The sequence below is a fragment of the Falco peregrinus genome, chromosome 7 (assembly GCF_023634155.1).
Source record: "Falco peregrinus isolate bFalPer1 chromosome 7, bFalPer1.pri, whole genome shotgun sequence".
In the NCBI taxonomy this organism is placed as follows: domain Eukaryota; kingdom Metazoa; phylum Chordata; class Aves; order Falconiformes; family Falconidae; genus Falco; species Falco peregrinus.
In genome coordinates, this window is record NC_073727.1 from 18,170,910 (window position 1) to 18,183,454 (window position 12,545).

Here is a 12,545-nt window from a genome sequence, read left to right on the forward strand (position 1 = left end):
GGCTTCTGGCTTGGGGTCTCGAAGAGGCGGCCAGACCTGCTGAAGGTGGGGAAGGTGGGTGGTGGGGAAGGGGGGTGGGTGGACGGAAATCGCATCTCTGGCGGTATTTCGGTTTTGGCTGGAAGGCTGTAGCACTGCGAAACCTCTCTGGCCACTGCTGACCACAGGGGAAAGCGAAGCCTGGGGGTTTCTCACTCGCTCCCCATCGCTCTGGATTGTGGCTGGGGACCCGGCTGGGGTTTGGGAAGGCCCATCGCGAGATGTACCAGAGTTTAGCCATGGCAGCTAACCCCGGCCCTCCAGCGTACGAGGGGGCAGGTGGCTTCATGCACAGCGCGGCCGCAGCGTCCCCCGTCTATGTGCCCACCACGAGGGTCACCTCCATGCTCCCCAGCCTGCCATACCTCCAGAGCAGCGGCTCTTCCCAGCAAGGCAGCCCCGTCTCCAGCCACTCCATCTGGACTCAACCCGGAGCCGAAGGTGCCGCTTACAACCCTGGATCTTCTCATCGTCCCATGTCACCTCGGTTCTCCTTCTCCACCAGCACCCCCATCCCTGCCACCTCTTCCCGGGAAGCTGCGGCGGCTTACAGCAGCTCCTTGAACCTTTCTGCTAACGGGAGGGAGCAGTACAGCAGGGGTTTCAGCAGCTCCTATTCCAGCCCCTACCCAGCTTATATGAGCCCTGAAATGGCCACAACCTGGACTTCTTCGCCCTTCGACAGCCCCATGCTGCACAACCTACAGAGCCGAGGGACGCCCGCAGCCGCCCGGCATGCCAACATAGGTGAGCGCAGACAGGGTTGGGATAGGGGAGGGAGGGTTGCGCCCCACTGCCCCCCCTAATTTTTTGTGCACGCACCCTGTTTTGGGTCAGGCGAGGAGGCAAGAAGGGCAGGAGGGAGAAATTCGGCATATTCAGGATGTCGCTGCTGGAGCCTCCTCTCTGATTGCAAAACTGCCATTTCAAATTATCCTCAAGGACCACAGTTTTAAAAAAAATAAATGTAGTTTAGGGTAGGTCTGGACTGGCAAGAAATGATGTGCTGAGCTACTGCACAAGGGCCTGCTGGGTCTACAAATAGCTCTGAGGGGATTTAGGGGATGTCCACAGTGTATGGGACCACAGTGCTCCATGGGCATGCAGGCAGTCCCTTCCTGGTCTTGCTTTAGGTGTAAAATAGGGAAAATTTATTTGGAAAATAGGGAAATGAAATTTGGCCTGTGAATCCCAGATCTTTCCTTGGGGCTGTTGCATATGACATCTTTTTTTAAAATTTTTTGAAAGGTCGGTTTTGGCTAGAGAAAGGGAAAGTGAAGGGAAATCTAGTGCTGAGAAGATATTGATTATCGTGTTTCCTGGGGGGCTCACAGGCACATCTGACTGACCCAGCCCTGTATTTCAGTGTCTGCTTGCCCCATAAAATCTCAGCCCTGATCTCTTGTGCCGATCCTGATCTCAGAACCTTTCAGTTCAATATGCGCCCCAGGTCCCACAGCCAGAAATCATCCCGAATGGCTTAAAAAATTGCTTTTGTATTTGGTATGGTGGAAGAAGGAGAAAAGGGGAGAGAAATGCGGGGCACATATTTGTATCGCGGTTTCATAAACCCTTTTTTCCTCCCTGCCTTCTCTCTATGAAGGTATTTCTGTCAGCTTCGGGGTCGGGGTTAACAAAGAAAACGACTCATATTTGTCTGCAAATAAATTTTAAGATTGAGTTCTTTAACCTGAATTTTGAAGGGTAATTTTTCCATCGTATCTAGCAAGATTTGCTTTATCTTTAGTATTATTTTAAAGCACTACAGAAAAGCAAGTTGGGCGCTGGTGAAGGCTTGGCCTTGCCAAAGCCTTCTGCTTTTCTTTGGGCATTATGAAATTGCTAAAAATCAGAGGCAGATTACCTTTAAGGGTAAAGTTTTGGCCAACTAGGCAAGTTTTTTGGGAAGCCATGAGAAGGTAGAAAGCATAGGAAAAAAAGCAGCACAAATCAAATAATCAAATAATAATTGGATATTTTCAACAAGGACATATGTGCATTTGTATCTGGCTACAGTGCCATCTCTCCCTTGGGGAAAAATATATTACCTTTTTGCAGTGGTCTCAGAAGGGTTCTTAGTAATAAAAATAACTTAAAGACAAAATAATGCAAATGAAGAATTGCAGTTGCAAAAACACCTGGCAGATTTTAAGGTGCCAGAGATTAAGCGTAGTGATTTTGGGGTTTCAAGCTCTGTGTTACGCAGCTGTTTGCGTTGCAGGTCTTGCAGCCTGCATTTTGGTGGCAAGAAGTGGTTTTTATCTGGGCCCTTAAATAACACCAGGAAGATGGGATGAATTGAACCAGTCCAGAAAACATTAGCAGTCGCTAACGAAGGAGGAAGGAGCTGGGATCCTTTTCATCGCCAGGTCCTGATTCGGGTGCTGCACTCACAGTATCATCTCCAGCATCGCCAAGGGCAGCACGGCAGAAACTGGGGGATTTATTAGCGTGGGTCTAATCATGTCTCTGCCTTGAAGGTGGAAAAAGCACTTGGGTTTTAAATAAAAAGTGCTTGGGTTTTGGTAAAAAAACCACCAAAACACAACCAAAAAAACCAAAAAACCAACACAAACCTGCTCGAGAGCTGGTGAGTTTTAAATTCAGGATTAATTTAAATTCAGGATTTTTTTGGAAGGCAGCTCCCCTGGCAACTATTTTAAGGTCTAGACCTTCCCCTTCCCCTCTTCTCCCTGAGTTGGGACGTGGCCGCTGCCTTCCCCTCTAGATGCTGGGGCAATGCTGTAGGCTGCAGGTACAGAGGGGGTTGTATGAAGCGTGGAAAGGCTGGCTGGTGGTTTCTGAGTGGGGAGAAGCGGGGATTTTTTATGAGCAAAGGTGAAAAGCCCCGATAGGCTGAAAAACTGAAGGCACTGAAAGATGTAGCAGGGGGGTGACACACACCGTCGTGGACAGACCCACTTTAATAACACATCCAAGCCTGGCTCGGCATCTGAGCAGTCCCTGGCACAGCAGTGCTTACTCCTTCCTTTGCCATTCCTTAGGACTAAAAATATTTTTATTCCCTGCACAATGAGGAATCTCAAGGTGGAAACGCAATCCTTAGTGCAAGGCTGGGTTAAATCCAGTGATTTTTGCAGCACTCTCATTTTCTTCCAGTGATTTTGCTTCCTGGAGAACCACCACCTCTGGATAGCACTAATTGCAGAGCACCCCTGGGATCTTTAGAATTTTAATTATTATCAATTTTTAATGATGAAGATCAAGTCTATGCAGGTGTAGGTGAATATGCAGACACAGATATGCAGTCTATGCAAGTGGGCATGACATTTTTTTCCTTGCTGTAAAGCAATGCACCAGGAAAAGAAGTTTAGTGAGAATCTATTCAAAGAAAATGATCCTTAAAGAAATAAACATCTTGTTTTTCCCTAATAAGAGGAATTTTGGCCAGGGTTAAAACGTGCCAATGCAGCTGTGCCGTGTGAAGCACTGGGAAGGATGGGTGGGTAAATCACATGGGCCGATTTGAAAAACATTCCCTGGTGTGAGTTCAAAATGCCAAATCTGGGCTTTTCAGGGTAAATTTGGTGAATTATTTCATTACCCTGAAGGGCAGGATCAGACCCTGTGGTTGAGGCCGTGAACTTGCTCCAGGCATTGCCTGGGGTGGGGTTACAGTGAATTCCCGACTTAATGAGGCATAAAAAGGACCCGCTGCGATGTCCCCATACGGGAGACTTGCCTGCCAGCACCAAAAAGCTCCTGAAATGTGTCCCAAAATTCGCAGGGTCAGGCAGCCTGCCCCTTCCCCCTTTCCCAGGCTGAGGGCAGCAGGGATCGAGGCCGGCACGGGAGCCCAGGCGTGTAGAGTCGCTGCCGCTTGCTGCCTCCTGGATGTCTCCAGGCTGGGGATGGAGGGCCACATCCTGGTTTGCGACCCCCCTACCCCCTGCAGTTTTGCTATTTGTAAAAAAGCAGCAGGTTTTTGGGTTGGTTTTTTGTTTTTTGTATTTTTTTTTTGGGGGGGGGGTGTGTGTTTTGTTTTCTGTGGCACTGAGAAGGTTGATGTGGTTGGGAGTAAGTGGGGGTGAGGGGCTATGGGTATTTCTGATGGGTGCTTTGCATTTTGTTTCGACTAAGTCCAAGTCAGGGTTCCTCAAGCAGGCACTGTTTGAACACAGCAGCAGCATCTGGGAAGATCAAAGCCTGGAGCAGACGCTGGGTTGGAAAATGTCTTCTCTACTGCTGGTGGGGGAGAGATTGTGAACCAGATCTTAAGTTTTCCCATAGGGATGCTAAGAGATTTGCCCTGTAGCATCCCAGAGCCGGCATTCCCAGTGACTCATTGGCATTTGTTACAACCCTCTGCCCTACAAGTGTCTCCTGACCTTCCCCATGCACCTAAGGACAAGGTGCCTGCTCCCCGTGGGGTAGTGGGTGATGAGGGGAGCCCAGAACCTCTGCTGTCCCTGCCCACGGAGGGATGGGGCCGTAGGACAGAGGGACAGGGTCATAGGACAGAGGGATGGGAGCATAGGATGGAGGGACGGGGCCAAAGGATAGAGGGATGGGGACACAGGATGCAGGGATGGGGCTGTAGATTGGAGGGTTGGGTCGTAGGACATGTCTTGCATTTTGCATGGGACCTTACATCCCCTGTTTTGCAAGTGGTTGCGTTTCTCGCCTCGGCTCCACTGGCTGGGAAAGCTGGCCCAGGGCTTTGTTCCCCCCTGTGGGTTTCAAGCCACCTTCTGCTCTCCTGCCTAATTTAATTGTCACTGGTTAGTCTGGGATTTGGGATGAAACCCACAGAATTAGGGTTTCTGATCTTTAAGCAAGATCAAGCTCAGACACACAACTGATTATTACCCCCCCAGTCCCCAAATAGTATATTTTAAATTGTAAATAAAGCAACAAGAAGAATAAAACAACAACCAAAAATCATGGGCACTATATTACCTTTATTAATAATACAATTATTTAATCAAAAATTGCACTTTATTACTGAATACAAATGCATTTTGCATAGAACAGCCATGGTGTAGTATATAATATATTATAAATGCTCATGGACTTTTGTAAAGCAGTAAAACTTCAGGCAGTGGATATTGGCACTGAATCTAAGACTTTATTAAGCCAGGATTAATTATTTTTCTCCTCTGCACTCGCACTCATGTGCGTGTCTTTATCCCTGCAAGAATAACAGCAATAGTTTTTTTATGAGACAGCCTATATTTTGCTCTCTCCATATTGATTTCCACCAGTTTTGGGGGAAAGAGGCAAAAACCTTGGAAACACATGTTTATCAGGCAGTGTTTCCCAAAGGGAATCGGGCCCGATCCTGCTGCCTCGTGCCTTTCTGATGTTGGAGAAACCTTTGCTCAGCAGGCACAGAGGGGCTTCTCAAAACTGGTTATCCCAAAAGCAGCTGTGTATTTTGAATGGGCAAAACATCTCACTCGGAAAAATTAAGGATAATTTAAAAAAACCCAAACATCAGCAAAGCACCAACCAGCAAATAAAAACCCAAATTGGGTGAAAAAGCAGCAATGCAGTGAGATGAGCAAGTTTTTGTGCCTGAAGGTCGGCAGCCTGTTGCTGCAAGGGGAGGATGTGTTCAGGGGCTCTTAAAATAAAGGTGGAAAAATGCAGTTTTAAGGAAAAATTATTTTTAAAAAAATTGATACTGTAGTCCCCAAACCTGCAGAAACCTTTTTGTCTCATTGGCATAGGGCTCTGGGCTGAAATTTTTGCTCCTCAAGCCCCACAGAGCTTTGCACGCACAGGAAAAAAGGGTGCAAATATATAATTTTTCAGAGGTTTTGTTCCCAAATTCACATGTCAGCCCAGTGTGTCCTTCCCACCCTACAATTTCCTTACTGCAAAGGAAATGCAAAAATGGGATATTCAGGGGGATCTTCCTCTGCTCAGTGATGTTCCTGGGGGGCACGAGGCAGAGGAAGGTGGGGAGATGCAGCTGAACATCGTGGGTCCTTTGAGGCTTTTGCAACCCTTACATAAAAAGATGTAGTGAAGTGTCTGCCTCCCATTTGGGGCTCACCACTGCCTGCGAAATCGGGTGGGGATCGGTGTCAAGAGCTCAGACTGTGGGCTTAAAGTGGCTGGTTTTGCTCATGCTGGGGAGGGCAGAAACAGAAATGTAGATTTTTTTGCTGGGATGGCTGTGCCGGCCCCGTGTTACGGGGACGGGACGTGTGATTGCCCAGTAATGTAATTATGTCGCCAAAGCCCCTCGGCTGTAATGGCAAGGTTAGGTAGTTACAGGTATGGCACGCTTTGGCAGGGGGGATGTGTGTAATTATGCCTGTAGGACTGCAAAAAGGGAGATTGGAAATGCCAAATATTCGCCATGTAGATGGATCCTGAATTCATGTTTCTGTCTGGCAGGAAGGTGTAAATACGCCTTTGGTGTGTGACTGTGAAGTGCTGCTTAAATAACCAGGGAAAGAGGTGAGAACGTGCTCTTGCCTCCAAAATTAACCCAAATTATAAAAGCAAATTTCATTATAAGGGTGGATCGAGTTTTTTTGGTGGGTTTGTTTTTTTAGGGGTGAAGAAAAAGACCTTGCAGGTCCCCTTTGTGAGACAAAAACCTTGCAGCTCTCTACGATAACGTCCAGCATTACGGCAAAATATTAAAATCTCTCTGGCCTTTACAAGTCTTCCCCAAATCATCGGTCATGGTGACCGGTCCAAGCTGTAAATACATCTGTAATGACAAATTAAACCCAATTATTTGCCACGCCTGAGCAGTGAGGTCTTTATACATGGGTGCTTACACGAGCGTGACAGCACTTGAAAATAATTTGATCATCATTGGCTTTGCAGGGGCTCATACAAGTGGCATTAAAGGCTCTTTTGAAAACCCCCACATTTCTGCTGTGCTAAGCGATGCCGTTGGAAGGTCTCATATGGCAGAAATGGTTTTTTTTTTGTCTCTTGCAGTTTTTCAGAAGGTCGCTTGCTGCAGGGTATGCTTGATTTTGCAGCATTCCCCATGCGGTTGCACCCTTTTAAACACTCGGAGCACTCAGTGGGGATTTCTTTTTCAAAATGATAAGCTGGAGCTGGGTTTTCTCATCTCAAAAAAGCGCAGGCGGGTGGGCAGGCACTGGATCTGCTAGGAAAGAAGAGCTGGGCAGAGATTTTCAAAGCTGAACATAGATCTGACCCTTCCATCTACACTGAAATGTTTCAGCTTTCAGGTTTTGTCAAGGTCTAGATTTTAAAGCCAAGTTTGGGGCAGCGTCAGCTGGAAGTGAAAATAATTTTTTATTTCCATGGTATGCCCAGTGCTTATGTTTTTCTCAATTATTTGCTGGCACAGAGGGGTTTTTAGCTTAATTATATGGACATCTAAATGTAGGACACATCCATTGCCTGAGCAGGGGCAAAGTTGGGTCCTTCCTCCGTCTTTCTGCTGTTTTTTCTGTCTTCCTGAGGCAGATGCTGCTATATCACCCAGGCAAGGTTTGCAGGATCAGCCCTTCCAACCACTCCCCCCCGCAACCAGATTCAGTATGTACTGTGAAAAAAAACAACAAAACCCAACCTCCAAAAACCCCCCAGTTTTCTTGCTCAGAGCTGAAACCATTTCTGTTTTAAAGCAAAATGGTGTTTGCCGGGAGCTGGTGCAGGATCAGGCCCATACAAGAAGCTTCCATAGGGAAGAAATGCAGTTCCTTGCAAATTATATGGGGCCGTTACAGGTTTTTTCGGGGGGGGTGAAGCCCCAAAGGCCAGTGGGACCTTTCTTTTTCCTTTCTGGAAAGTGGCCACTTGGCTTTTATGTTGCAGCATGTAGAGATTTGTGCTTTTTTTTCAAAATTATTTTTAGTGACCAGTAGAGCTGGTGAGCCCCTTATCGGAGCCAGCTGGGCTCAAACAGCTCATGCTGGCCTTGGGAGAGACTCTGAAATTCATTTTGTTTGTGAAAGAAGAAAAAAAAATATTCATGGAAAGTCAAGTAAAAGTAAGTTTTCCACCAGAGGTGGGGTGAGGGCAGCCGGCTAAGAGATGCGGTGGGGCTGATCTCCTGTCTCCACCAGGGACTGGTACTGGACGCTTCTGAATCTGGGATAACAAAATTGCTGCCTGGAAATGTTTCCTCCTAATCCCTGGGAATTAAGTCGGTGTCTGCTGGGGGAGCATTTCAGGAGAGGTCCCGCAGTGGGACGTCAATGCCTGCTCTTGCTCTTCTTCCCAAAGCTCGGCTGTTTTCCTCGGGTCGATGCTTCTAGCCGCAGCACAGTGTGTTTACGGGGTGCTGGGGTAGGGCTGCTGCCTGTTGCCATCAGACTCCTAAAAGGTTAAAACTCAAGCCTAGCGGAAGCGGTTGGGTGCAGAGATGGAGTAGCAGGGTCAGAAGGAGACCAGGCCGCTCCCTTGGCGTAAGATTTTGCCAATTCTTGCCTTTTTTTTTTTTTTTTTTTTCACAGCTCTGTCTTGCACGGTGCTCTCTGGCTGTGTCTATAACAATATTTAAGTAAGTCCAGGTTGTCCTCTGGCCTCAACGGCCGGGAGAGTGGGCTGTCTCCCTGGGTTCTGCAAACATCTCCAAACAGTTTGGGAGACACCTCCCACTTGTCTGCTTCTCAGCTGCCTGCCTCTGGCTGCTGCCAGTCCTCCTGCTTCAGTGCACCTCGGTTTTCCTTCAGGCTCCAGCTTCCCGAGTCATGTTATTATATTTGCAGGAAGGGAAGAAGCAGTTTTTCTGGACAAGAGAAAAGCTGGGAAACTCTGATTCCTTCATGCTGAAACTCTAGAAGACACAAAAACCCAACCTGATATTTATGATTTAAACTCCTGTGAGTTTCCAAGCCAGGCTCTTTGGTTTGCAACCCAGGGAGCCATCGTTATTTAATATTCACGGCTTGCAGCACTGGAGCTGTAAAAAGTCGGTGAAGCGATGAGCCCCAGACATCAGGACTCCTCCAAATGACATGTTTGGCCCCAGATTCCTGAGATTATTTTGGGAAGGGAGTGCTGGCCCCAGGGGCTGGCTGCTCGAGGGACTAGCTGCTGGGATGGATGCTGAGTTGGGACATGCCTTGGTGATGTGGAGCACAAGAGGGGCAGCTGTCTTGCGGTGATGTCTCCTCCTCATGCTCCCCTGGGCTGGGAGGATGCCCTGGATCCTGTGCACAAATATTAGGTTAATTTCTCTAGGGGCTTCCCATGTTTGGTCCTTCGTTGCTTCAGTGGGGCAGATCATTGATGCTGTGATTTACCCAGACCCTCTGGATGTGGAGGTCTGGCCTCAAGGGTTTTCTCAGTTCCCAGCACAAGCAGGGCCACAAGCAGGAGGGTGAAATCCCCCTTATGCCCCCTTCCCTTTGCCCCCAGCCAGGGAAGGGTCTTGCTCTGGCAGAGCTAGCTGCCTGCCCTGCTGCCTGCCCTCCCCAAGCATTTCTATTCCTACACCAACATCCCAGTCAGACTCTGTCACCTCCCTTCATGCGAAATCAATAACAACGGGTGAGCAGGTTAATTATAATCACAGAATAAACGCCGCGGTCTCAAAGTTCACTCAACTTCAGCAGCATTTCAAAATGAGCAGATGATGCCAAGAAATTTTCATTGATTCCTCTGGGGCAGGTGTGGGAGTTTGAACCTGTCCCCAAGTTGATCTTGATTCAAGACCTACTCAATTTTCTTCCTTATCTCAACTTTCGCCTATCTTATAATACCTGTTATTTTAGATAAAAAGTCCAATCAATTGAGTTAGAAAAACTGCAAGTTATACGTTGCCCTGATAAGTTCGGTACCTGCAGTTTCATTGGCCTGGGCTGCAGTCTCTGTGCGAACTGACCTTTGAAGATCTTTATCGGCAGCCGGAGGAATTGCTCCATCCTCCCACCCTACTCAGGGGCTGAGTTGACTTAACGTTCAGAATAACTAATAAAAGAGGAAAAGAGAAGGGCCAGGGGTTAGACAAACTGACTGCCCCCTGTAACGTGATGAACTGTAGTAAACACCTTTTTGTTTGTCCCTGGCTGGTGTCCCGTAGGGAGGCCAGGATCTGGCCTAACTTACTGTGGTGTAACTCTTCTGAGTGGGATTTGTCAGTGCAACACCTCCAAATTTGAGTCAGAGCCTGTGTCTAAATTGGTGAACTAAAGAAAACTGAGGCAGGGGTTTGGATATGCACATGATCCTCAGTATTGGTTACTGCTGTCATGCTCAGAGAGGGCTCAGACATGTGGAACCATATATACCTTACCTATTTCTTACATTCCTACACATGGTATATATATGTTTTTTATATACAAAGAGAGTCTTAAAATATATATGTGTGTGTGTTATATTTGTGCACGTATATATAAATGTATATATACACACACAATTCTATATAGGTATGTTCTATATAGCCATAGAATAGTAGTTCTAACAGCAAAACCAGAAATAACTGATTAGAGATGACTCCTAGCTTGCTACAATGGCATTCTTCAGGACATGGTATATGTGTAAATATACAAATATATACATTCATATGTATGTACATATACACTTACACATGTATAATACACATGCACACATATGATAACAATAATACAATTAATTGTATTCCTACAAGGAGGATTTTGCCCATTTGATTCAGATAAATGTCTTTCTGTCTGATCTGTGCTAGTCTGGGGCAAAAAAAACCCAAACCCAAGAATCTTTCTGTTTCTGGAGTTGCAGGGTCATAGACATGCAGATTGGAAGACCTCTAGTCCAGCCTCCTGCTTGAAGCAGGACAACTACTAGCAGTGGCTGAGGTCAGCTGTGGCTTTACCTTTTACCTTTACCTGGATGAGGCTTGGAAATGCCCAGGGATGGAAATTCCCCCACCCCCTCATGAAAACGCTTTTCCTAACGCCCAGCCTGTGGTTTGTGCTGCACCCCCTTGTGCCTTCTCCCACTATGGGGAAGAGTTTGGCTCTGTGGTCTGGCATACGTCTGGCTATCTGATGCCCTTGTAATGATCCCAAACAGCACCAATTTCCCTGGGCCCAGAGCTGGCTCTGGCTTTGGTCCACCTGGGTGCTGGTAGTTACTCCTATAGGCAGACCAGATGGTCACCGTCAGACAGACAGATGCTGCACTAGGATGTATGACCACAGTCCATTTTGTTCCCATTGTTTAAGGAGTTTCAGCTCATCATCTGCTCTGTAGGACCCCAAGTGGACCAAGAGCACGTGATGGCTGTGCCACCGTTGATGATGAACTAGTGCCAGATGCCAGCCGTGGCAGCCCAACAGACCACGCTCTTCAATCAGTAGCACAGCTCCTGGCATGGTCCAAGCACAGACCATCTGAGCCTGACCCAAGCATCTCCTGGTGCAGGTCCTCGGAAGCAGTTTGTATGTCACCCCTGTAGATTGGGGTTCGAGAGCATCTGAACATGGCTAGACTCTGTTAACTGGGCTTAGGGTCAGGGTTCACCAGTTACCCAGTAACTGGCCCCAATTCACCAGTCTCCCAGTAGCCATATGTCCAGTTCCCATGGCTCAGCCAGGGAGCAGCAGCTTGGCATGCCTCCACAGCACACCTGCTTGCGGTCTCTTGTGGGCACACCACACACAGCTGCACATGATGGAGATGATCCATTGCCTATGTTTAACCCAGAAATAGCTGCCTAGGTGAGATCATGGCATTGAAAATCCTAAACTTTTCTGACCCTCTACATTTTTTTCCCCATTGTCCCTTTCCCTGCAAGAAGAGCCTCTGGTAGACATGTCCATTTGGAGATGGGCCATATTTCAAGGAGGATAATGCTGTAGCTGGTTTTCCTTTGTCAAAAGAGAGAAAAACCATTTCCAGGTGCCTCCTGCCAAGCAGACCCCAGGCTGTGGATAGCCTCATTTTGGCCATTCCCTGGGCTCTCCATGCTAATCTAAGATTTGTTAAAAAATATTTGGACAGTCGATAAGCAGAGGAATCTCCTGTTTATCAGAAGAGCCTCAGATATTTACAAGTGTGAGAACTGTAAGTAAAAGTAAGAAAGGCGAGGTCATCTTGGTGGGTGGGATTAGGCATGCATCCCAGCAAAAGAAAGCAGACCTTAGAGTTCACTCACACACAAGTTGACAGCCAGCAGAAGTTGCTGTTGGACACCAGGTTGCTATCAAAGCGGTGGCCAGCAAGTGCTCCAACCCAAAGCAGCCTACATTCTTGGGGATGTGTGCATGCCTGTCTCCTGTATAGCAGACTGTGTACCTTTTGGATGTGGGACATAGTACTTTAGTGTGTGGGTCGACAGGCTTTCCACACAGCTCTGGTACAGCCATTGGGCTTGATGGTTTGGAGTCTGGTAGTTTTGGTGTGCCAGACAGCTGTCAATGTTTTTCTGAGCAATGAGGTTGGCCAGTCCCCCAGGACTTTCTCCTGCTCCTTCCCAAACCAGGCAGTTTGTTTGAATCTGCTTTAGAGGAATCCAATCCGTCTCCACCCACCTTTCCTCCAACCACTGTCTCCACATCTGTGACTGTGGCCTTTGAAAGCGGTCCTGTTGCCCCCTCCAGTGAGGCAGGGAAGAGCCT

General features: G+C 47.6%; 1 protein-coding gene across 2 annotated transcripts in view; it reads left to right on the forward strand.

Annotated features, from left to right (window-relative positions):
• Positions 1-237: 237 nt before the first annotated feature.
• GATA4 (GATA binding protein 4) overlaps positions 238-12,545 on the forward strand; it is a 28,214-nt gene continuing 15,906 nt past the window's right edge. For both annotated transcript variants that reach the window (XM_013298499.3, XM_005236637.3), the window contains exon 1: positions 238-786. In XM_013298499.3, coding sequence (XP_013153953.2) covers positions 261-786 — 526 coding nt within the window. In that variant the 5' untranslated portion in view covers positions 238-260. The remainder of the gene's footprint in view (positions 787-12,545) is intronic.